The sequence below is a fragment of the Bemisia tabaci genome, chromosome 8 (genome assembly GCF_918797505.1).
Source record: "Bemisia tabaci chromosome 8, PGI_BMITA_v3".
NCBI lineage: Eukaryota > Metazoa > Arthropoda > Insecta > Hemiptera > Aleyrodidae > Bemisia > Bemisia tabaci.
Window position 1 is genome coordinate 7,216,152 of NC_092800.1, and position 26,855 is coordinate 7,243,006.

At 39.8% G+C, this 26,855-nt stretch overlaps 1 protein-coding gene across 1 annotated transcript in view; it reads right to left on the reverse strand.

The window, feature by feature from the left end:
• The window catches only part of LOC109040924 (lamin-C), a gene marked incomplete at its 5' end in the record, with an annotated part of 34,940 nt that overhangs the window by 2,584 nt on the left and 5,501 nt on the right, over positions 1–26,855 (reverse strand). The window contains 8 exon segments of the mRNA XM_019057049.2: positions 2,339–2,464; positions 3,709–3,930; positions 5,056–5,287; positions 6,776–6,981; positions 8,439–8,558; positions 9,315–9,494; positions 9,897–10,034; positions 11,109–11,241. Of these exon segments, the coding sequence (XP_018912594.2) occupies positions 2,339–2,464; positions 3,709–3,930; positions 5,056–5,287; positions 6,776–6,981; positions 8,439–8,558; positions 9,315–9,494; positions 9,897–10,034; positions 11,109–11,241 (1,357 nt within the window).

Consider the following 26,855-nt stretch of genomic DNA (forward strand, 5'->3'; position numbering starts at 1 on the left):
TATAACTCAAAACAAAAAAACACAGACCACTCATAATGCAGCTAGTGTACAAAACATTTCGCACTCTTTTGCACCAGCAAAATCTGTACGTAGCAGAAAATGCTCTTTTTGAACTTGCTTAAGAACCAAGGATTGGCTTTTCTGTAGGCCTTCTGAATATTGTATTCTAGAAGTTTTGCAAAGAAAGATAAAAAATACATGCAGACTGAAACGACAGCTATTTTAGTGCTTATCAGCCCTGCAGGAGGGTAGGAAGTACTTTTCAGGAAACAAGACCTTTTCTTCAAGTAAGTTAAGCTCCTGGGGTCATTTCTAGACAGTTTCTTGACTTTGCAGAGCAGCTTTAAGACTTGATAAATGAGGGAAGAGTAAAAAACTAAAGAGTATTTCATTGAATGCAAAACAAAAAAAGTTAGTTGATTTTTTGTACAAAAATCAATATGCCCGACATAATGGAGAGATTAGGAAATTCTCATGAGCAGATCGAGGTGAAGGCAAAATCATGAACACCAACTTTTTTGTGCAAACACAAACTGATTGCCGTAGACGTACGGGTCGTAAGACAGTAAGTTGGAATTTTGTAGCCAATGTGCGTTAAAAATCAGCATAAAGCTGAGGATCTCAATTCAGAGGGAAAAAGCTCATATGAACACAATTTCTCTCAAAAAGATACGCTGTTTGGTGCAACACTGGTGACAACCATTCAGGAAGGCAACTGCAGACGCATTTCGACCTTATTGGGCCAATGCTTAGTGCAGCGCAGCCTCCTGCATTTCCTGCTACCAAGATCGGAGAGGTCATGATAACCAGCCCAAGACTTGGGCAAGCAGTCGCTGGCGGGCGGCAAGTAGACTTGCGCCATCTAGTGAGCGATTATTCAAACAGCTCCACATACGCCTTGGTAAGGTAGTTTTACACAAACTTAACTTTTATGTGAGATCATAAATGCAATTGCAAAATTCACTTATTAACTCTTGAGTTTGTTCACAAAATTAGCTCCATAATCACACTTTCGCTTGTGAAATTCACTTACAGGATTGCACTTGCATTGAGCATATTGACATTTTGGCAACTTATTAGAGCTGGAAAAAATCAGGTTTTTACTAATCCTTTCTGCTTTCCATAACATGACGGCAATTCAAGGTTTCACATTTTCTTCCCTGTATGATACAATGATAATTGCATTTCTGGAGACCTTGTGTTTTGATCAGAATTATTTTTGTTTTACATTTATGAACATTTAAAACCACTGATCCCTAGAATGGATTTTCGAAGATAATATACTGATCAGGATAAAGGGGAGATTATCTACTTTCAAAAATGATCTAAAGTGGCTTCGTTCCATTGTGTGTATAGGCAATGAGTCAGCTGCGCAGGTCACAGCATCGTGTTTAGAAGCGTGGTTATTGCGGATTAGCTAGGAATAATAAGATTCCTCCAAACAGCAACTTCCTACGTTTAATATTAACCGAGATATCGCCCTTTGAAAAGTCGGGTTTATGATGTCATCCACCGCGGTAAGGACACTGTTGGTTTCTTCCATCTGCTTTCATCTGAATTTCACATTGAATAACCAGTGGAAATGTGCATCACTCCGACCGATGAAAGCAAGGTGGAAGAAACCAAGGGTGTGACTATTACGGTGGATGACGTCAAAAACCCGACTTTTCAAAGGGCGATATCTCCGTTTATATTGAACGAAGAAAGTTGCTGTTTAGATGGATCTTAATATTTTCAGCTAATTTACAAGAATCATGCATCAAAACACGATTCTGTGACCAGCGCAACTGACCCATTGCTCACACTACACAGAGATTAACATCTACAACATGAAATTTGATTCTATGGTCAATATTACTTAGCCATTCAAAACAAAACGGACTCCTTCATCAGTTCTTTCATTTAGACTGCTTTAGCAACAACATTATTTGATATGTTATCATTAAACAGTGGTTCTGATGTAAACAGAATAAAAAGCTCCTCTATCTAACAGTAATTATGCCAAGGTGATCAACTGTGTACAAGTATTTCTTGGAATGAAAATTTTTGTTTGAGAAGTCAAAAATTGATTTATGATGAACTATGATTTACACTGGTTTCTTTCTTTCTTACATTGATACCAGCAAACACTGATGTATTGAGATGTTGCCATTATACTAGTCAGTTAGTAATCACTGTCCATCACCTGTCACTATTTGCCAACCACCGATAAAAAAATTAATCAAAACACGACGATGAAAGTAGGACGAATAATTAATCTGCTATCATAATTTGAAGAAACGCAACTGACAAAAGAATATAGAGAATGTTGTATCAGTGCCAGAAAAAAAAAAATTACCCTTTGGTGATACAGCTCTTCATCTCCATCACCAGCTCCTGCCCGGCGGAAGTACCCGGTAGAACTTTCTCCTCGGAACATGGATGTCGACAACTGCTCTTTCTTCAGCTCTGTCGAGGCAAACTCCTGTGAAAAAATTATAACAGGTCAGTTGACAGTTCTTATCTTTCACTATGTTGCCACCATTAGTTTACACTGAGATTGAAATTTACTCTTAATTTAGTGGCTAAAGATTTTAAATTTTTAGTCATACTCATCACGCAGCATTGCAGTTCTAGGGGTAATTTTTGATAGAGGTAGGAAAATTGATAGTAAATTAAACATTGAAATACAACTGGACTCTGTATTAATTAATAATGACACATTAAAACTTAAAACGCAGTTTTTTTTTTGATAAATAAATAATTTATGAGGGTGCTCTACTTTCTGAAACAAACTGAGGCTGACAAAGAGTAGGGTAGAAACGTTTGTTTCTCTTTTTAGGGACAATTTTTGACCAAATTAGTTAAGTGTTGCTGAAAGATATCTACAATCCTATTTAAACAAACAAGCCTCTCAAGAATATGCCTACAAGAATAAGAATAAAGTCCAACCGCCCCAGCTGTTGGCCATAGCTCGTTATGCTTATATTTCAAAGCGAACGGTTGAACTATTGCTGAAACACACAGGGGACAAAATCTAGGATAAGGAAAATTGGATGGGAGCAGAGGACCGCTACTGCTGTTTCCTTCTGCATGGGAGATTCAAAGGGAAAGTAAATCAATCCAGATCTGTTGCAAGAAAGGCATAGAAGCTACGTCGCTTTCAGCGTTAACTATTCCCATGTCTTGTGCTTGTTACCTGAACGACTGCTAGGACTGCTGAATTCTTGGTATACTGCGCAAGCAGACAAACAAGCCTCTCAAGAATATGCCTACAAATGTGTAAAAAAATTATGCTTGCCAGGAAAATAATTATTTTGCATCATGTATGTACTATAATCATTGATGGCACCACAGCAGTCAAAGTTGGATGTTAGCAGATTTAAAACCTGGACACCAAAATCTACAATATTTTAAAGCGTTGACATTTTTATTTGCTTCCATTTGGGCAGTAATCCTCTCCTTTCAAATCATGCGAGTTTTCTTAGTTTTGCAATTATCATAGAGATCTACAAGATCATTACATTTGCAAGTAGCTGCCATGAAACATTGCGAAATATGAATTCAGAAGTAAATTAAACACTTTTGGAACACTATGAAAAACAAACGGAGGCATTTTTCCCGTGCTTCGTGCATATTTTTTTTTTTATTAACTTTGAAAATTTATCTTGTGGGACCTAAAAAACTTATTTCAAAATTAGGTGATGATAAACCAAGGTTCCACTGTACCTCGCCTGATTGGTTCAAGAGCAACGTCTTCATTTCATTGGCAACAGGCCATTTTTGTTTCATAACAATGTTCACAGGCGGCTCATGAGCTTGATTCGAATCTGAAGACCAAATGGTCACTGTTGCTTGTGGATCGACTTTGTGTGTGCGGTGGAATTTGAATACGACCGGTGCATGTCCCGCAGGAGTGTGAGAAACAGCCCATCCAGCCAAGCTGAATTCCTGAAAATTAAAACTTCAATTAATTACACAACAACTTAAATCATTTAAAAAGAATGCACAATTCTAAATCCTTGAATCAAGGTGGTGTTAGAAAAATTTTGGGAACCCTTCGCTTGCTTTGTTGAAATTTTGATGATTCTTTCAAATTTTGTCAGGCATTTCTTCCAGTTCCATGCATATAAAGGAGAGAAGTAAATCTGCATTCAGAGTTTTGAAAAAATATTAATGTGGCATTCTTCTAGACTACTTGAAGTGGAAAAGAAAGGTAATTACGCCAGTTGCAGTCGTCATTCAAGCAGTTGAAACAAATAGAATTAGGTAAGAAATTCGCATCTCAACTGCTATTCAGTAGAAAAGTTGGACAATCTGGCTAAAAGGTCACAACTCATTATTCAATGTTGCTATGTTCTCTCAGAGAGGAGTTGAAGAGGGAAAAATGACATTCCAAAGTGGTTTTTTGCCAGTCACCATAATGCCACTGCAGCGGTGCAAATTTTTGACCAAATGAGCTCAATAAGGCTTATGTCGCGTAAAGCGCAACGCTAATTACATGGAGCTATTTCTTACTCCCTTGTTTTTTTTCTCGCTCTATGATTCCTAAATTTCAAGCCGCAAGTACGCTTCACTCACTCCGTGGCATGTTCAGTTGCCCGCATCTTTCTTTACATGTTTTTTTAATCATTGTGGCAATCGGAAGGATGAGCTGATAACTTTTTTCACAGGGCTTCGCTAAAAGAAGACTTTTGGACTTCACTTCAGTCAGAGACTTGGAACTATTCATATCTTTAGAAAATTTTTAACAACTTGCACAGCCTCCTGATAGTGCTCCGGAGAACATCTAAGATCCTTTTTTCTGTAATTTGTGACGATTCCAAGTCTTCATCATTTCTTAATAAATCTCAATGCGATAGTCGAGTCAATAGTTATTTCTAAATCAATCCTCCTCTCCCACTTTTATGCTATTACCTCAACCTCAGTTTCAACCAGCCGTCAAACATGACAGCTTAGAAAGTAGAAAATGAATGAAATAAGCCAAAAGTTTTTGCAAACCCAGTTTCAATATCTTCACCAGTTGACTTCAGAGAGCTTTCTTGAGACATTTTTTGTATTTTAACAGGAACATACCTTATCTCCCTTGTTGAGTAACCTGATGTATCTTCCTTCAGAATCGACTTCTGAAATCTCTATATCGCTCTTGGCACTGCTTTTGATGCTGTATCCTGAGCTGGCACTTTCGTCGGACTCTTCAAGGAAAGTCCTCTTCCTCTTGCCTTTTCCAGAGGGAGTCGGTTGGTAGGATGACGGGAACCATGAGCTATGGCCCACTTCTGGGGACTGCACAGGGCTTATGTTCAATCTGTAATCAATACACAAAGAAGTTACGATTCACGAAACGTAAACATTGTTGTTCAGCCAAATAATCCTTGAAGGACAAAAAATTACCTTTGTGGAAACATGACCAAACTTCAGAATGGCAGATTATGTCAAAGTAAAAAATTGAGATTGTCGACTACATAAGGAGGATTAGGTAAAAAAATAAAAAAAATTTTGATTTTCCAAAAAAGAACAGGAGCTGTTTCATACATTTCCGATACATTCCGAACAGTATTAGAGAACAAGTTATTAGCTCTACTTCATTCAAAACGGGTGAAGGCTATGCGAGAAAGAAAATAGCACTCAAGAATTTTCCACTATGTTAGGAATATTCTTTTTCTCTACATCAATATAATTGTTTTGAAACAGTCATAGATGACAATTCATCTTCAAGAGCCATCAAAAACTCAAATTGTTCCAACACCTTAGTTTGATTTCCTCCTTTAAATCAACATTCTTTCTGGGAGGAGATATTTGTTTTTTCTGTGAAATCTAAAACTGGTCGTTGAATATACTTCGTAAAAAAATTGAACACTAAAACTGATATGTATTATGCTTGGAGGCAGATTAACTTCCACGAAGTTTTTCAAAATGAAAGTGTTTTTTTTTATGACTCCTTCATTTGCTGCACTCTTTATTAATCGGTCACTTACAGCAATGCAGGACACATAATTTCATGTAGCCTTCTCAAAGGTAAAATTTTAAGGTTGCATTTGAATTGAATATACTTGTACTTATGGAGGCTAATTTTGGAGAGACTTTGTTCAACTCCCACAAAAAATTGAAAACTGCACATTAAATAGTCAATACAGTGGCTTGGGGCAGATAGATCACTTTCCCTTCAACACTTTTTCTGATTGGGTAAAAGTTGCGTAAGCAAGAACAGCATCTGGGAGAACAGACATATCTACGAGAGGATTAAAAAAACTTAAGAGATTTAGATCTCCGAAAATGTCTTCAGGGATTTACACATGCTCCTTTTTTCCACTGATTTTGTAGCGATTGCCAATCATCTTTCATTTGCGTAAACATCCCAATTCGACATATTTTACCTGACCTGATTGCAGATGAGTCTTTTTTCAAAACTGATGTGATCAGTTCCAAACCTACTTATTGTCATCTAATGTGCCCCTAGACTAATGAAAACAAATTGCATAACTGGAAGTCTAGAAATTGACTCCAAAACAGCTAGATAAGTGTTTACGATTAAAATTGGTTGGATGGGAAAAGTACAAACAGCATTATATGTTAATTATTTGACATCCACTTGATTTGTGTTGAAAATACTTGTCGATATATATCTCATTTAGGAGTTGTCAATGAAGTTCCCATCTTGTGACTTGTTTTCTGCGTAAGATTGTGAAGAGAAAACATGTAACGTTCTTTTCTAGTTTAGAGCTTATCTTGTGGCCCATTGACATGGGAGAGAGGAAGATATAGGAACTTAGGGAAAGGGGTTAAAATGGATTACCTTGATTCTTCTCCTTCCAATAATTTGCGGTACGCTGCAATTTCCAGATCAAGAGCTACTTTGCATTCCATCAGGTCTTGGTATTCAGACAGCTGCTCAGCCATTTCTTTTCTGAGATTATCAATTTCACCTGTCAATTTGTTATACTCGGACAGATAATTTTCTCGTTCCTGCTCTAACAAACCTTCAAGATCTTTCACTCTTTTCTGAAAAATAAAAGGAAACATGGAGTTAGCTTAAAAACTGATAACAGAATTCTTTCAAAGCTCTTAGTTTGTTTCTTTTTTTGACATATTTAGTTCATGTATCTTGTAGCAACTGGCATTGGCAACATCAAAGACGGTAAACGTACAACCTTACCAGAGTCAAGTTTTTATCCTAACAGCAGCACCAAAAGACCTATTAAGATACAGTTCCTCCAAAAACAGATGGCGACATTTGCACTGCAGCAATTTTGTCCCCTATATAGATTATCAAAACTATACTTGAAGATTTTTCAATATTTATTCTCACATATTCCACTAGTCATTCCAGCCAATTGGTCCATTGATTGGACTACATTTTGCATTTTGAAACTACAATTTTCAGCTCACTTTATAAACATCATATACGCCCTAAGTTTCTACATGCAGATAAATGTTTTCACAATTAAGGTGGAAATTGTAGCTCCTAATTGCAAAATGAAGTCAAATTGTGATCCTTGAACTGTCTTATTCCTTGATTTATAGAACTGCCTTCTACTTGAGCATCCCTATAGAATCTCTTTGTCTTCTTCTTTTTTTCCCTTATAGAGTGATTTCAACTAACTCCTTAGTGCAGGAATTTGGAGCTGAGCAGCCTCATAAACACAGCGGCATCGGCGTGCAAGGCGGATATCCGGCGCTGACTTTCATGCGCATCGGACAGTGCGTCGTTTTCATTTGCCTTAACCTTGAGACAACATCCATGGCTATTTGATGCTGGGTACCCAGCGTGAAAGTGAAAAGTGAAGCGGCCTCATTTAGACTTGTTGGACGCCAGCGCCCCGGGCCAGGCTGCCGGGTGGCTAATCGCACCGGGCTGTGTTTTCAACCCTTCCTTAGCGTCCACTTCTTAGAACTTTTCGGCGAGACGCGGCCGCCGCGCCAATGGGAAACATAGACAAAAGGGTGTTCCGCGGATTCATCAGCGCGGGACAGCCCCGTCGGTAATGAAGCTGGGCTGCGGGACCGAAAATTGATGCCGTATTGGGCCGCGAGCTGAGGGTCTGGCATCAAAAGTTGAAGCGCATGTTGGTCCCTTACACAGCATCAAACCTCAGCATCAGTGCTTAATGCCGGCTCGGCCAGCACGTCAGCATTGGGCTTCGATGCCCGAAGCCGTCGCCAGCAGGTTGCGCGCAATAGGCGCGGCACCGCATGCTCGCCTGGGCATACAGCATTAATGTTGAAGCTGCGAGCTGATGCTGTACGGCATAACCTCGTGAGGCGCTTCACATCCCTGACTTAATGCTCTATAACTTTCAGGTAAGTATTCTGAATACTGTCATTAGATCATAAGAATTTTGAATATAATTGCTTCTAAGATATTATAAAAATTTTAAAAAAATGTTCGCTCAAAATAATCTAATGGAGAAATTTCACTCTACAGAGTTATTTGAGAAAAATATATATTTAGTACTTACCTTCAATAAGTCGTTGTTGGCTTCAAATTCTCTGAGTTTCGATTTAGTGATTTCTTGACTGGTTCTAAGCTGTCTTAACTCCTCATTTGTTTTGGAACTGACCTCTGCGTTTCTATTCAACTGTAAATTAAAAAAAATTTATTAAAGTTTACCAATTATGGTTACTTTATGAGGAGAAATGAGTAAAATTGAATAGCCGCAAAATTGATGTAACTGGACTATCTTCCTTTATACCTAGAGGAAATCAGCTATTTTGGAAACCCTGATAAATTGGAATTGAAAATCGACCCTTCCACCCTCTCACAACTACGACCTAATAAATTCAAGGTGAGGAAAAAGTCATTCAGTCAATTCAAAAAATTTTAGCATGTATTTTTCATCTTTCTTATTTTAACTTCAATGTCAAAAATCAAATCTTGGTAAATCAATTTTGATTTCTTTTCTTCAAAAGAAAACTATAGTTTTTGAAAATTAATTACTACATCAGTCTCAATTTGATGAGCAGTTGTTGTTGGCTAGCACAATGAGCGAAGAACTTATATAAGCAACGGTTACACCCTTATTTTACACTGAGTCACAATTTTAAGTCATACAAGCGGTAGATTCTTGACGATAAAACTAAAGGTGACACCACATTGATTTTTTGCGTGTCGTGTAAGTAATACCATAGTCTATGTACTCTTGGCGAGGAGAGCTTTCATAAAAAAATCAAGGTTTTCACTTCTTTCTTGCACAATCTTAGCCTCTGAAATCTTTTGGCTTCTATAATTTATACCTTGAAAACTCTGAATTTCTTAAAATGAAAACTCTCACAAACTCAAAACCCTCCTAACGCATTCTTGCATATCAAATTAGTCTACAGACTTGTGCACTCACCTTCTCCTCATACAATTTAATTTCATCTTTGTTTTTCTTCAGATCTGCTTCATATTGGGCTCTGATGCTTTGCAGAGATTTCAGAAGTTTTTCTTCGTATTCTTGACTTAATCGTCCATCAATCTCTGTTATTTCTGTTTTCCGTTGGACCTGCGTTTCTTGTAATCTTCTTTCAAACACCTGCAAAGTTAAGAAACTAATGAGTGTCGTAAAAAATAATTATTGATTGAGCAAACGCATAAAAATTGGGTAGCAGATAAGATCTTCAAAGCAAGATGGGAAAATTTGAAAAATGGACACTTTCTTTCATCCATAATAATTATCCTCTGCTCTGCATGATAAGGGGTCTCTCTTTTTCTCTTTCATAAAAAAATTGATGACGCACAGAAAATCCAATATTTGAAAATTAAGAATTCTCTGATATGAAAAAAAAAAACTGAACTACCTAATAGTCATGAACAACACATCAAAAGAATGTAGAAATAAATGCTTTTTAAGTGCATTCAGGAAATTTCATTGAATTTGTGGATATTAAGTGAAAATTAGAGCACTTCAACAAATATCAGTGATAAAAATACATACTTGCTCCTTTAAAACGAAGTCTTCTTGCGCTGTCAAAAGTTTGTTCTCCACATCAACGCGGGCTAGCATTTCAGCTTGTAAATTCTCACGGACTTCGACAAGCTGTCTTTTGAGCTTGTCACGATCTTTTTCTACAACCTAAAAAAACAAAAACATAAGTCATTTTAGGAAAACTTGACAGAGGAAAAAACATGGAACAAAATGGAGTTTTATTTTACTTCAACATTCGCTCAACACATATTGGTATGCATTTATTAATTAAAAATAATTAAGAAAGTTTTGTAAGGTGTATAACCTCAAGTTCAAATTATTTTGAGTTCTGCGAGTGCTCATTGTGGCATAGCTACTCCGACAATTTTATGCCTTCAAATTATGAATTCTCATTGTTATGCAGACAGTCCAGAATTATGGATCACATTTAAGGTGGAAGGCAAAATTCGGCAATTCTCAGCCCAAAAACCAAACAAAAATCAGGCATAATTTGGACTTATTTGCTTTTTCCGCACTTTTTAGAGCTACTTGCCCTATTAACACAATGTGGGATCTTTCTTTAAAGACGCTGCAAAGTTTGAGCTTTTCTTTATAGAAGCGATTTGCAGTGATGTTCCGATTAAGCATTTTAGCAAACCACACAAACATACGCTCATTATGTTTTCATGAACATAAGGAAAAATACAGAGAATTTTTGGAGGAAAATTCCCAGAGGGTCCTTCAAATTTTTCAGCTGTGAATGATGCACAATGCAAGCAGACTACAAAGATTTTAATCATTTTTACAGCGGATGACATATCAGAGGGAAAAATTTAGACACCCTGAGAGACCATAATATTTTTTCCATTGCTGATTAATGTTAGAACTGAACCTGTGCAAAAATTGAGATTTCCATTGGCAGGGTGTCTCCTAAAACAGGCTGGTCAAAAATAAGTAGGTACTTTTACAGTACTTTTTCAGTACAATCTCAAGAAATTCAGTACCTTCTCCAATAGAAAAATTCCGTACTTTTTCAGTACCTCCTTTTGACGAAATTAGAAAAATTTCAACAATTTGAAATTGCAACAAAAATTATAAAAAATTAAAAAGAATTCCAGACCTTTTGGCGGAATTTCCGCACTTTATCAGTGCTTCCGGACCGCCCTTAAAAAATCAGTACTACTTCAAGACTTGTAGACATTCTGATTAGAAAATGGTTGATAATTTAAGGGTTGAAATTACCTTTAGTTCGTCTGCAAATTTCTTCCGTTCCCCTTGGCATTGGTCGTATCTGTTAGTTATGTCATTTAGCTTGTTTTGTACCACACTTAGAGCCCTTTCTGCTGTAGCTAGATCCTTCGTTTTCTTGTCTAACCTGAAAAGAGTAGAATTAAAAATTTAGAATGAGACAGAGAAATGGAGAAGCATGATTCAGAGATTGTTCTGCCTTCCCCCGGCGCCATGCGTCCACAAATCGGGATTTGGCTCCTATAAATGGGGGAGGTGGAGGGGGCGGGGGGAAGCGCTGGGCCATCGGGCGCCTAAGAAAGTTGACGTGCCCTGTAGATTTTTTCCAACTTTTTCATACGCCAATGCATGATGCACGTGCAAACAATTAATTTGGCTCCAAAAAAATTGTTCCTAAAAATTGGGGTTTCCGAACGAGATGGCTCCTACAATCTTAAGAGGGAAAGCAGAACACTAGGAGGCAGATAAACAATTTAGCAATTTAAATGGCAAGTAAACATTGAAATATTCGGAGAAATTGATGAATCAAAGAATAAAATGCTAAAAATAACAAAATTACATACTTTGACGGAGGCATGCTTTTGTAAAAAAATATTCTCAGCCACAATGCACTGGATAATCGTCCGTGTTATTGGCAACAGCTATTCTACATAAATCACTGTCAGCTTGCAATTTTCCGGATATTCCCTGTCAAACTGTTCGTCCACTGAAATTTCACCTGACTTAATTGCAAGTGGTTTATCTTTCTGGAGTATTCTGCTATAAACGATAAGATCTGAAGAGCGTAGGTAGTCAGTTGCACAGCTTAATCCAGCACTTTTGCTACTGAGTACTTAGATACAAATAAGTCCAGGTAAAAAACCTGTACTTCATTTGTCAAGTGAGTGCAAGGACTATTCCCATAACTGGGACCTCAGTGCAAGTAAGTATCATTCATCTGGGTGAACATGTTGTAATGCCTCGGCACTACCTACTGCTTGATTGGCGCTATTCAAAAATACGTGAGACTACATATCGGACATTTCAACCAATTAATTTGAAGTTACCGATTCAAAACTTGTAAGTGGTTTCAAGTTAAGGTGGAAAAAGCTACAAAATGCTGGCAGTTCGCCGCGATTCGGCATTTTTGCCGCACGGCTTGCACGTAGAAAAAAAGGAAAAAACGATGACTTCATCCACCCCCGAGGGAAGGGAAAAAGTAAAAACACTTTCTCACTTTTGGAAATTGCCTCGAGACCCATGGTTTGCCGCGATCCAATGCTCGCGAAGTTAGATATTTTTCAGAAATTGAGATATATTCTGGTTTCGAGGAAAGCCTTTTTGAAATTTCTGATGCGTCCTATTCAGGGCGCAAAAATGTTTCATTATAGTACCACTAAACGACTCTAAATGGTACAGTAATTAAATAAACCGCTCACGGCTTTGGGACGCAAGCAAGAGTTCCCCGTTGAAAGTTCAAAAACTAAATTTTCGACATACTTCCGGGCAAACTGCTTCTTCGAGGGAGACCGGCAGCTTCCTCGCTTAAGGTTAATCTTCAGCTGTAGTTCCGAAAAAATCCACCACGTCGCGCTGCTAAAATCCGACTCCGAAATCAGTGATTATTAAAATATCACAATAGGTATCTTAAATTCTAAGACTCATAAGTTCTAGCAGCATACGTCTGAATCCTTAGAAACAAACGCGAGCTTTGAAGTCTAATAATAAAAGCTTAAATTGATCCAGTTTCTCTTACGGGATATCTGTAAGTGCGAGAGAGACAGCTCACGGTGGGAGAGAGATATTCTGCCAACTGCTGAAGCGATCAGCGCGATTGGTTGCATCAAGTCATCATCTTAACCTACTTTTTTCTGGATCAAATTGCAGAGCTTCAGAAATGACTTTTCACTTGTTTTTAGGTCAATAGGAAGAAGAATGTTATAGCTAGAAATTATTATCTTCGATTAAACAGAAATTCTTCAACTTTATAAACTCAAGACTCACACGGACTCTAAAACACAGCGGTGGCGCCCCCTGCGCGGAGAAATTTCTTACTTCACGCAGCTGTAGATACACCTTAACTAATCATGCCGTGCATGGACAAAAGCCGTACGGCCCTTCAGACGTTGTCTCATTGCCGCTTGAGAAATAAATAAAAAATAATCGGAAAAATGTATCGGAAAAAATAAAAATTTATCGGTTTGAGAATTTTTTTGTTGGAGTATTTCACAGTTACGGCCACCGTGTAATCCCCAGTACCTGAAAATTCCTGGGAAAAATAACATGACGTCTCTCAAAAATACTAGTTTATCGAGGAAAATTTGGTAACATTGGGCCGCTTGACGTAACTTCTTTTCTCGCTCCGCTCGGGGTGGTATTCTGCCACGCTAAGGAAGAACGCCGTATGAGCATTCGAATGTTTCCAAATTTCCTATCGGAAAATATTAATTTTTGAGACCAATAATGCATATTTCTACTTGAAATTTTCAGACTTTTTAGATCAAATTTCGAACGAGATCCCTCGTAAAATCGACAGAGAAATATTCGTAAATTTTCCCGAAAATTCGCGATTTGCAGAAGGAAATTTGGCTACGGCTGAAGGCTCATGCGGCGTTTATACTTGGCACGGCAGTATTGTCGGAGTGCTCTAACACGCATGACGGGGCCTGTTCTGTGCCCATCTTGAAACGGTGGAAGTCCTTCTGGAGCTTGTATCGAATGTCGCGGAACGGAAGAGAAAAGCTAAGCACTCGTAACGGGTGACGAGCATGCGTTGGGCATAAATCCCACTACTCCTTTCGGCCCAAACGGATAAAGGCTCGACTTCAGAAAACAGCGTTGTCGCGCTTGTCATGTTCTCTTACACCCCTAAAACCTTACTTTCTTACTTTGCTGAGAAATATTTTAAAACAAATCTTTCCACTGTATTAAAACCAGGGGAAGACAAGTTATCCTGAAACCGAGAGAACTATCAGACTAATATCCAGGGAAAAGAGGGAATTTTGCTTTCGTGGAGTTGAAGATTTTCTAATGGAAAACAAAACACCTACTTATGACCTGTTTCGGAGATATATGATCACCTGTTGAGCAGTATGTGCAAAGTTTCACCAGCGAAGTCTTACTTGCTAGAAGCAAGACTCGACAGCCAGAAAGAAGGAGATCGTTGGAACCCTGAGGAAGGGGATCCAATCGAAAGCAGATATTGCGGGAAGTGGATCGATCTCCTTACAGTCGTAATGCTTCTTAAATTGTGAGTTTGGACCTCATTGAGGAAACAGTAGTCGATTTTCATGAATACATTTTTCACTTTATTGTAGGGCATTTTTCGTAATTTATTGAGGTGAGCTTTCAAGGTTAAGTTCACCTCCTCCGAAAAAGGTTGACTCTTCCTGCGATTTAGAGTGGCCGCGGAAATTTGAAATTGGAATTCCTTGACTTTTCAAAGTTATCTACCGACCAATTTTGCGAAAATTCCCTAACTTTTTAGATTCTAGGCAATGACAAAAAGAACTGAATCAAAGATTTTCGAACCGGCTGGGAGATTAGCTGATGGGAGAAAGCTGATCTCATATGAGAACCAAGAATTTTCTCACTTTTGCCTGTAGAGTCTCTTTGAGGGAACAAGAGAAAAATCAACTTTTCAATCTTTGGTCGAATTCACTGAAGTTAAGTCAACACCACCCATCAACTTTAAAAACATTTTAATCCCGAGGTGTAAAACGAGGGAATCCCGGATTTTAGCGCCAATTCTCTTGTAAATTTCCTGATATCCTCAAGTATTGATTCTCTGATGAAGCCCTGAACTTCCCGGTTTTTTTCAGATCCAAGACACCGTGCCCAGGAATCAGGGAAAACTTTGAAGAAAACTTTTTTCTGATCACTCCTGGTATTCATAATTCCCCTTAACCCTGGCCACCCTGACAATACAACCGAAAAGACACCTCTACGATAATCTATTCAGACGAGGATCCCTCCTGGTCTTCGTTTGACCGGTATTGACTCGAAGACGCCGGGACCCTCGCAAGTCGCAACCGGCTCCGAGTCGGGACTCCCGGGACTCAAGAGGAAGACTGGCAGGGTTGCCGAACTCACCCCGGGGCCGGGGGGTTCCCGACGTGGCAACCGGGAGGACGGGGGAGTCGAGACCCGTTCGATACGCGCGCCGGCTGCGAGACCACTGCACTCCGGCCCCGGGGTTGCCAGGCGGCGCCGGAAGTCCGCGTCGGGGCCGTCGCGAAAGGCGCCGGTTCGGCAACAGCGCGACCCTGACTCTGGACTACTCGTGCTTGCCGGTGCCGCCGCAGCATCCTGGATTCCGGGACGCTCCGGCACGGTGCCGCTCCTAGCCTCGGCCGGGGATGCCGGGTCGCTGAGTCCCCGGATTGGCTGCGATGCTGATTAGAGTCCCTTTATACTGAGAGTCAAGACAATTTGAATCCATTTCTGATTGGTTCCCGTATTTTAGCCTCCACAGTGTCACAAACGGGAATAAAGATTACATTTTCACCAATTGCAAAGATTATAATCTGGAATGGACCAGGGAATTACGGGTTCGGCAAGGAACAAACGGAATGAGAGGAGGAACGGAGAAAGGCATTTGAGAACGGGCCGACCAAAGATTACGAAAAACGTTCAATTTCTGTAATCTTTATTCCCGTTTGTGACATCCATGAGCCGAATTGTCTTGACTCTCAGTATAAAGGGACTCTAATGCTGATCATCACTGGAGCACAATAGATCAGGGTGTATACAAGATTTTCAAAAATTTCGAGACATTTCCCTGGCAAAACACGATTAAATTCACTGATTTCTCGGGTTTCAGCCGTGCAATGAACAAATTGGATTTTTTTATTATTATTATTTAAAAAAAAAAAAAAGCCGCATGTGACCGCAATAGTCCGCAGATTCGGCAAAGACGAGCGAAAATGGCCGCAAAATGTTCGAATCGCGAAAATTACCGGACTTTCCCCGGTTTTCGATAGAGTTCCCTGACTTTTCTAGATCACAGTAGATCAGGGTGTATACAAGATTTTCAAAAATTTCGAGACATTTCCCTGGCAAAACACGATTAAATTCTCTAATTCTCGGGTTTCAGCCGTGCAATGGACAAATTAGATTTTTTTATAAAATAAAAAAAAAAAAAAAAAAAAAAAAAAAAAAACCCGCATGCGACCGCAATAGTCCGCAGATTCGGCGAAGACGAGCGAAAATGGCCGCAAAATGTTTGAATCGCAAAAATTACCTGACTTTTCTCAATTTTCTAGACATTGGTTAAAGTCCCTGATTTCTTCCTGTTTTCCAGGTCTGTGGAGAACTTAAGGTTCCAAAAAAAGTCTATCCCTGGGAATCAGGCTTTTCTTTAACTCCACATTCTTAAATTCCTGACCTAGAATTAAACACCCACCTTACTTTCTAATTTTTATTTTCTTTAAAGTAGAGAACGCTGACTTTTGATAATCTTAAAACAATTTCTACCTCCATAGATTCCAATCATGGGGACTTCGAAACCACGAAAATCCGATATCAGGGGTCCATACCCCTATCAAACTACCCGTTCCAAACATCATCTGACCTAAAATAAAGGATAAAAAATCCTGGTAAGGGTGGTCCGGGACACCTTGCATGAAATTTGCAACGCTGTATCACGACTGGTCGCTGCATCGTAATGTTAACAGCAGTTTTTGGTTCCGAGTGATATCAACTGATAAAATTGCACCCCATATAATAATAATAAAAAAAAAAAAAAATATAGCTGAAACATGTTTTAAAACCAAAGAACTTCAAAATATTGGCATTGTTAAGGGACAAATTTTATAAACGACACTAGGGTAGAATAAGACGGGAGAGACCTGCTTATCTCATCATCTCAGGCATCATAAGCAACGCATTGAATATCGTTGATACTAACTCCTTGCGTGATACAACTATTCGTACTTTATGGACACGCGTGTTGCATATGAAAAAATGGAAGGCACTCCGGATTCTCTTGTCCATGAAGCAGTGCACGCAACAGCTTCTGGTGCGCCGCGTCGTGACGAATATGTGGCAAAATGAAATCCTCCGATAAAAACTGACACAGGAACATCAGGAAACAATGTTTTTGCGTCGTTTTCGCAAGACATAATGTTGCATACAACCGCCACATCGACAAAATCGTAACAGCGTGTCGTTGTGAGCGCCTTCAATTTTTAGAACGCAACACGGATGTCCGTAGAGCTCGAATAGTTGTATCAAGGCGTTATTAACGATAACATCGTTCTGTGCTTGGTGATCAATACTGGAGCGTTATGAAAAACGTCGTAAGAACACTCGAGCGTTGTCAATTTCCTACGATTAAAATTAATTTCCTGGAAAACTTATTGGCTCTTATTTTTACAATTTTCACAGAATTTTGGCGCAATTGAAGCTCATGATTTTTAAAATTTTAAGGAAATTACATTTGTAACTTTCTTAAAAAAAAATTATGTTTCATCTGAGAAACTTTGGCACGATCTAAAGCTTAAAACGACGCTTTCCCACCGCGGCAAACTTGTTTTGACGGCAGCCGAGCTTGGCAAGGGTGGTCTGGAACACCTTGAATAAAATTTGCCAGGGGTGCAGAATGTCTTCGATCACGCGATCATGATTGCATCTTCGCTCGCGTATGAATTAGGGAAGGCTGTGAAAATTGGGGAAGACTTCGTTTTGTTTTTTGCTGTTTTGGAGAGGGAATAATAAACTTTTAAACGCGCTGTTTTTGGGAAGGGCACTTGTAAGCGCGCTGTTTTATGTGCTGGAAGTATTTTAAGCGCGCTACTTTTAGGGAGGGGAACTGCTAAGCACATTAGAAGGCGCAATTATGGCAAAACATCAAATTTTGGAGAGCGCTAAGGAATTTCTGCACCCTTGAAATTTGCAACGGTGTAGATGTAGATATCACAAGTAATTGGTGCAGAGCACTGTCAACATCAACTGATGAAATCATTATGTCCTACATAATAGAGGAACATCGATTCAAGTCAATTATCTTTTTAACCGAAGATCTTCAAAATATTAGCATGGTAAAAAATGAACTTTTAGAACTAAGAAGGTGCTAGATTGGGTTCCTGCTGGGAGAAGACGTAGGGGACGCCCAGCAAAATCGTGGATTGGTGGCATTCAAGATGAAATCACAAGATGCCATCTACCAGATGACCTCTGGATCAATAGGCAAGGATGGCGATTAGGTGTCGCAGAGCGCCCGAGCGCGCTGTAAAGCGACTGGAATGTATGTATGTAAAAAATGAACTTTACAGCGCTGTTTGTAGTTTGAAAGCTCGAATCATCACTAAAAAATTTAAAAATCGTCGAATTTAGAGGTACTTCGGCAGCCCTGCCTGAAGAATTAAGACGCGGTGCGTCCGTCGCGTTGCCCACCAAAGCTTACGGGGCGGCGATGATCGTTACATTTCCGGACGTGGGCCTCAAGTTGGACGGACCAGCGCGTTGACTGATCAAAAAGCGGCTCCCCTTAAGGCGCCCTGACACCGTATTCGGGACCCAAAGAATCGGACAATGGCCATCGCACTCGTGTCTTCGCGGCAGGCGGCGATAGCCTGAGTCGCCTGAGGTCTCTTCTCACAATACGAAGACTCAAGAGACCAAGAATGGAAGACGTCAACTTTCCAAAAAATTCTCTGGAGCTACGACCGCAGGCCAAGTGTGAAGTCGCGCTGAGTGTACTGCTACAGTCAGATTCGAGTTCAGCGTGAAGCTTTCATACGTGTGGTATGATAAAAGCAGCTGGCGGGGTAGAACGAGGGAAAGAAAAGATCGGACAAGTCGTTGTTTCCCTCACAAAAGGACGTAACTATATTTCAATGTTGCCAACTTTCCCCACGCAATTTGCGTTTACTCCAGGAGAATCTTGGGAATTTCTGGCTGAAAATTTCACTGATTTTTCTTTTGATCGTATGCAAAAATCAGAAAATGTTTGTACAAAAACTGCACAAGTACAATGTTAAAAAAAATTGAAATGTTGGAGTCAATTTCACAACCTTGGGATGGAGCAGGGTGTCTAGTTTTTCTTCATTTTGGGATCTCCTGATTTTCGACCGCTAAATCCTGATTTCACATTTTTTCCAAATCCTGACTTTTTGCGGAGAAAAATTAACGGACGGATAGCGGATGATTAACGGAAAATAAGCGGACGGTCGACTCTTCTCTAATCCTGATTTTACGACCGATTTTTCTTTAAATCCTGATGAAATCGGGATTTTATCCTGGTAGGCCTCAAATTCTGATGGAATCGGGAAAATCCTGATGTTAGACACCCTGTGGAGTTACATTTCCTCGTCCGAGAACCGACGAACTGAGTCTCATGGAGGAGTAAAACTTCAAACCCCTTTTCTCCGACTTTTAGTGCTTTTTCGTTAAACTCGAACCATATCTTCTTTGGCAGTTAGTTTCCAGGCTACCCGTCGAGTAAATACATTCCCAGGTAAAATTTTGACGAGAAAAATGTGATGGAGTGCTTCAGATCGTGCCTTGTCTGAGGTCTTTTGACGTATTGCTTCAAGTCAAGTGATCCGTCGGCCGCAAACCTCGCCTTAATTTCGCGAGTGCATCGCGCCCTCCCGCGCAGAGGTACTAACCCTCTCGGGGCCGAAGGGGCAAGGGGGGGGGGGGGAGGCACACGTGCGTGAGTCTATTTTCGCGGGAAGGCGAGGGGGCAAACAGAGTCGGGCGTTGGGTTCGAAAATCGAGAGGCGCGGGCAAACAGGGCGGGGAGCTTTTTAGGTGTGGCAAACGCCGTACCGAGCGCAAACACCGAAACCTCCCGGGTCTCGAGAACGCAACACTCAACACCGCACGAGCTGAAACGACGTTGTTGCCGCTATTTAAGAGCGCGTGCCTAGCGACAAAACGTCAAAGGGACGTTCAACTCCTACACAGTAAAAACTTGTTACGTTTATCGTAGAGTTCGACATCCCGCAAGATCGCTCAAAATGTCGGGACGTTAACAGTCCAAATACGAATGAAAAAACCACTGAGTAGGCAAAAATACGTTCTATTTTGGGGCATATAAACGAAAATACGTCCACTGTGGGGGTATATTCCCTGAAAAAATTCCGGACCATCATTCGGAATTTCCGCTCTTTTTCAGTACTTCCGGACCGTCCTTAAAAAACCAGGACTATTTCCGGACTTTCCAGAGATTCCAAACTATTAGAAACCCTGGCATACCTGATGACAAAGCGTCAAAGAGACGTATTTTCTTCCATGGCACTATTTGTTGGATTTTTCAAAATATAGGTTTGACTACTGACAGGTTATCTACTAAAACAGGCTGGCCAAAAACCAGTACTTTCACAGTACTTTTTAAGTACATTCCCAAAAATGTCAGTACCTTCTCAAGAAAAATTGAGTACTTTTTCAGTACCTCCATTTGACGAGATTTGAAACCTTTTAGAAATTTAAATTCTTGCTCGAATTGCGACAAAAGTGACGTAAACACAAAATTTTATTGGTGGTTTGAAGATTAACTGCCTGAACAATTGCGATCTTGCAGGCAAATACTATTCTGAGAATCAACGCGCAGGGGATTGCATACTTTCCGGGCTTTCTCAAAAAAACACGCGTGGTATTAAGGAAAAAATTCCGGTCCATCTTGTGGACTTTCCGCACTTATTCAATACTTCCGGACCGCCCTTAAAAAATCAGCATTACCAATTACCGGACATCCCGGACTATTAGACACCCTGCAGATGGAAAAAACACTGAGCAGACAAAAATAAATGTTCTACATGAGGGTAGATATAGACGTAATTTCCTTCTATGGCACCATTCAAATGATAGTTGGAAAACCAGATTTAACCACGAACAGCAAAGCTAGACTGAGTGGAAGCTTTCCAGAATATTGGTGTATCCTCGCTGACGTACGATCAGATTTTGAAGGACAGCTTTCAGTAACGAACTTGGCAACAAGCCGTGAGAAAAGCAGTTAGCACATCCACGGCGCTTTCTCCGAATCCTCTGATTAGATTTTTTCTCGCTCATAAAATGAACAGCACCTACACTGGCTGTACTTAAGAGAGGCTTCAAACAAACTGATCACTTTTTAAGAGGACGCGCTTGCCAGCAGCGTTACCACAAACGACTTCGGCCTAATTTCTATTAATTTAATTTTTTTAAGAAGAAGAAACCCTAATGACATAAGCTTGTTTCCGCTTTTGTCATTCAAGTGACACATGAAATAAGAATTCTAGCTGCTTATTTCATGTGTCACTCTGATCCTGATTGACATTACACTTAAAATCTACAGAGCCATTTTTGGGATAGTATTATTCAAAAATCTTGCTTTCACGATACGCCTCAAAATATCCTCCTCACTCCGAATTTCTTGAGCTCTTACGGAGATGATAAAAATTGAATTCGGATTTAAAGCATCTCAAACACAGCAGTATCGGCTTACCTCATGTGTTCTCTGATCGACAATTTATATTGAAAATCTACTGGGCAATTTTTAGGATTTTATTATTTAAAATTCCCGTTATCATGATAGGTCTTGAAATATCCACCTAACTCTAAATTGCTTGTACTTATACGGAGAAAATTGAATTCAGATTTAAAACCACTCAGACACGGCTGTACAGAACTCCCGATTCTTTCTTCGACATTACTGCTAAGTGTCAACATTCTCTACACCTTACAAAATGCGAAATTTTGGTGTTTGTTCAAAGCTTTTTTTCGTTAAAAACTGCTTTAACTCTGCGATCACGAGGTGGGGAGAATAACTATGATCCAAGGTTAATTTGATGATGATTTTTCAAAACTTTAAAAAAATAGAAAAAAAAATTGATGCGATTGATAACGACTCAGCTCTGTGATTTTTCCGAACGTGTTGGGCTATATCTTGTCCTTGCCGAAATAAGCAGTTTAGGAAAATTTATTTTCAAAGTGGAAACTGACCAAAATAAAGGATAAAAAAATGTATGTACTTAAAAGACTTTATAATTTTTTTCCCCCTAAACGATCAAAATTTATTGAAAACTATTACCTGCTTGGCCCTGAAGTTGTCGCTGAAACACAGGACAGACGCTCGAAATATTTCCTAAACATTTCCTGATCGGTTCTTCGAAGTTCGTAAGTTAGGTTTGTACTACGGCCGGCACTCGTAGTAGTATCAGGACATGCATCTCTGATAAAGGGATGATAAACGTCGCATGGGAAGATATTCAACGTTGCCATGTTTGTTTGGAGGATTGAATATTCAAAAATCAACATTAGGCAACTAGCAACCACGGTACAAATACAGTACTTGAGCTGCCGCTTTGGACGTTCAGCCATCCTTTGATCCTTCCGCATAGCCACATCAAAGACTTCACAATCAGTCCTCGTGTCAGTCTTCTCTACTCATTTCAACTCGTCGTCCGACATTATGGTTGACTGTTGACACTGCAGTGTTCAACAATCTCCGAAACGTTAGGAAGAGGAAGAGGTACATGTCAATGGCATGGCCTGCTTTGCGATATATCGATTGATCTGCCATTTAAACCTAAGGAAAAGGATCGATGAAGAGGGTGTTCGCAACGAACGGTTTAGTATTCGATACTTTGTCATAGCTTCAAATGGGAAAATATCGATCATTCACGATTGTGAAAAAAGCTATCGTCTTCCAGACAGTTTCAATCAGGGCATTTTCATCGTTAGCAATGGTGTTCCTAAATATTTCCTATCAAGATATGTTCTCACGTCAAAATAAGAGCTGATATCGGAGTCATAGAGGCTATTTTAAGCGAATCAGTGTCACATGGACCGCAATAAGTAGAAAGGGACCAAGCCACATCAGCTACTGCCTTTAATTGGGCCATTTAAATTTTTACATGAAAACGGTTGTGCAAATTTCAGTGAAATTTTTGCACAGTACGAAACAAATTCCTTAAAATTTTCAAAGGAATCCGCACAAACGTTCTTTACTAAGTCCCATGAAATTAAATACGATCAATTGATGTTGTTTTCTAAACCGAACAGCTTCAAAATATTGGCAATTTTTAATTGAACTTTTTAAACGACCTTCACGTGGAGCTGGACGAGAGAGAGGGAGAGGCTTCATATAAGAAACGCATTCAATGATGTTGATTATAACGCCTTGATACAAATATTCGTGCTCTAAGGACACGCGTGTTGCGTGTGACAAAATTGAAGGCGCTCCGGCCACTCTACTTCATGAAACAGTGCACGCAGAAGCGTGTGGCGCGCCGTTACGAATACATGGCAATATGAAATTCTCTGATAAAAACTGAGGCAAGAGGGCAGGAGAGGATATTCCCACCGTTTTCAAAAATCAGGCAGGATATTATATTCCACTGCCGCAAAGAGCCGTGGCAGCATGTGACTACGAGCATCGCTTCAGAGGCTAGAGTAACCGAACCAGGGCCGGATTTAGGGGGTGGCCACATGGGCCGCGGTCCATGGCGGCAAATTTTACAATTTTTTTAAATGTAGGTATTAAAAATAATCGGATTCAGTAATAAATTACAAAGAAGAAAAGGCGACAAAATGTCTCATTTCGTGAGGGTACAGTCATTTCTAATTTTGTCGTCTTTCGGTGATACTAGAGACAGCACCTTTAATTAGTCGAGTTCAGAGAGAAATCAAACACGCAATTTGGCCTGGAACGGCGTGGCGCAGAGAGCAAGGATGACGAGGACTTCATATGAAAAGGAGAAGCCCTCGGCGCGGCGGTAGGCATGTCCACTTATTAGCGCCTACACGACTGCATGAATACTTCACGCATTGCGTCAAACGCAGTGCGTTCAGCGGCGCGGCGGTCGGCGTGAAACGCATAGCGCCTACAAGACTGTAGGAATACTTCACGCATTACGCCAAACACAGTGCGGTCAACGCGGCGTGGCGGCGGAAGTTAAAATTATTAAACCACATTTGTGTTTGTTCTTGCATAATTTTTTAGTTCATTTCTTACAAATAAAAGGCCTTGTCCACACAGAGATAGGTTTACGAAACTTAACTTTTGCGCGCAGTTCCGTGAACTTTTGCTGCAGTGTTGACAGGGTTTCCGCAAAAAATGTGTCCAACACGAGTGACCGCGTCTTATGCACCCTTCTCCCTCCGGCACGTTCACTCGATGGTTTTTATTGATGTTTAAAATGAATGCGAAGAGGGCGGCAAAATACAGGCGGCCCATGGCCGGCGAGAAGTAAATCCGGCCCTGACCGGAACGCCTTCAATTTTCAGCATGCAACACGGATGTCCTTAAAGCACGAATAGTTGTATGTATCAAGGCGTTATTACCGAAAAAATGTCCTATGCTATCAAAACAAAGCGTTAAGGAAAAAGAAGATCGTATGAGTTGTCTGTGTAATATTCACAAAATTCTCGGGAAAATTTAATTCATGATTCTGAAAATTTCAAGGAAATATATTCCTAACTATCCTCAAAAATTGTTTCATCGGAAGAAATTGGCCGCGACGTTTTCTTTACCCAAACAATTCAAAAATATTGGCATTTTGAGGAGAGAAAAATTCAAATGTTCAATGCTGTATTGCCGTAATGAGCTTTTGAACTCATGTCAAGACTCTCACTAGAGGATCTTCTCATCATAGAATTTTGTTTGAAACAACTTTGGACGACATCTCTGCATTTTTTTTTTTAAAGGTCACTTTTTTGACAAGACGTCGGTTCTTTTACAATTTAGCTCTTGGCATTTCCTCCACTCATCATAGAACACTTCCTAGAATGGCTGCGTGAATATCCATATCAGAGGTAACGAATACACTCATTTTGACGATCAAACAAGTGAAAACACCACATTATCATTTTACATCTTTGACGCGACAGTTCAACATAAATATCCAAAAATCCTAGAAGATAGTGCAGGAGACACTGATTAGGTGTGGTGAATCATTAATTCACAAGCCTGGAGGTTCACCGATTGCGAATATTTGGGCACAGGCGGCATCTCATACATTAATCATTCTGAGGTTTCATTCCGACAGAGGATATGTGTACGTGTTTAAATCAAAAGGAACTATCTGAATTTAGACTTGAGCCCTGGAACCTACACGATTACATACATAACAGGACCCATGTTCACATGGAGATGTTTTTTTTTTTTCATTGAAATACGTCCATGTGACCTGTTGCAACGTACCGTGCTTGGAATGGTCCTCACGTGCCAATCGGCCCAAACGACTACTTTGAGTCCGCAAAAAAAAAAATCTGAACCACGGGCGACGATATTCTCGTGTTTTTTTTTAGCGTATAGTCACAAACACGAGTTAGTCGCACCGATTATACAATACTAACGTGCTAAGGAAAAAAGTCGTAAGAGCTTTCAGACGTTGCCAAATTTCCTTTGTCCAATCGCGAACTTTTGGGGAAATTTGTGAATGTTTTCCTTCCGATTTTTCAGAGAATTTTGCTCCTGATTTGATCTTAAGTGCCTGAAAATTCCAATGAAAAATATTTGTATCTTTCCTTAAAAATAAACAAGTTCCGAGAGGAAATTTGGCAACATTTTAATGTTCATTCGGCGTTTTTCCTCACCACAACAGAAAAGTTCGACTGAGAGCTCTGTCGGTTAGTATCAATGTTTTCCGATCACAATATGCTAAGCTGATTAAAAACGACTTGACGGAGTCCGTCACATGCTAAAATTATCCCGCAATCCGTTATTCTCAATCCACTCAGATAATCGTTTTACTTGCCATTCGAGCTTTTTGACGACAACACTAGACAGCATGGTTTTTGAAATTGGAGTAATAGAAATACTTGACTATAAAATTGTATCAGAAAAAAAATGTTACTGTTATTCCAAGTTCAATAATTTTTTCATTTCGCTGAGCTGTTTTATAATATTTATTTTTCAACCAGAGCCGATTGGCGGATAATTGAATCGGTTTCTGTTAGACGGGCGTAAGTCCAAAAGTAGTGTATTTTCTTCGGAAAATACGCTAAAACTCACGAGCTCTGGCGTCCTGCGTGATCAACGACAAATGAGTTTTTGGATTTGCGCCTGCCTAACAAAAACCGATTCAATTAAGATGATGACGTTTTCTTGATTTTTTACAGCAAAAATGAATTTTTTTTAAGATTATTGATAGCCAATAAAATCTATTTCGTCAGGAAGGAACCAAGTATGAGGGAAAACGTTTCTGACCTTCTTGCGGAATTTCCGCACTTAATCAGTGCTTTCGGACTGCACTTAAAAAATCATTACTATTCCTGGACTTTCCGGACTAATAGATACCCTCCTATAGCATCTAAGCAATCTGGAAGGTCTGAAGCTAGCATTTATTTCCCGAGCTGTCGACTTATTGCCTATGAACCATCCCAAATTGCGTTGAGAACCGGCGACGAAGGACACATCTCGATCAACGCTATGAGGAAACCTCTTAAAATGACTCCGAGAGCTCATCCAAGATATTTGTGAATGGAGGAGCATCACAAATGCGCGCTTCAGCGAGGCGCGTGGAGTGAATGAAATCGTCGGCGTTTTTTCACGGGAATGGCTTGGAGTCACCACACATTTTTTCGTAGATAAAATTCCGAGCCCCTCTCGAAATCTCGTTAACTCGTGCTAACGCGCTCTTCTGCGCGAGTCTACGAGGATTTTTGTAGGTTTCCCTGCCTCAGTAATTCGGACCTAACGGCCGAACAGGTAGAGAGTAGATTTTTATCCTGATAGGTATTTCTTTGTTCCGATTAGCCCCTTCTTGGTAATGGATATTATTGCTTTGACTTTTATTTCTGAAAATAATGTACTGCATTCGCTTGTTGGAA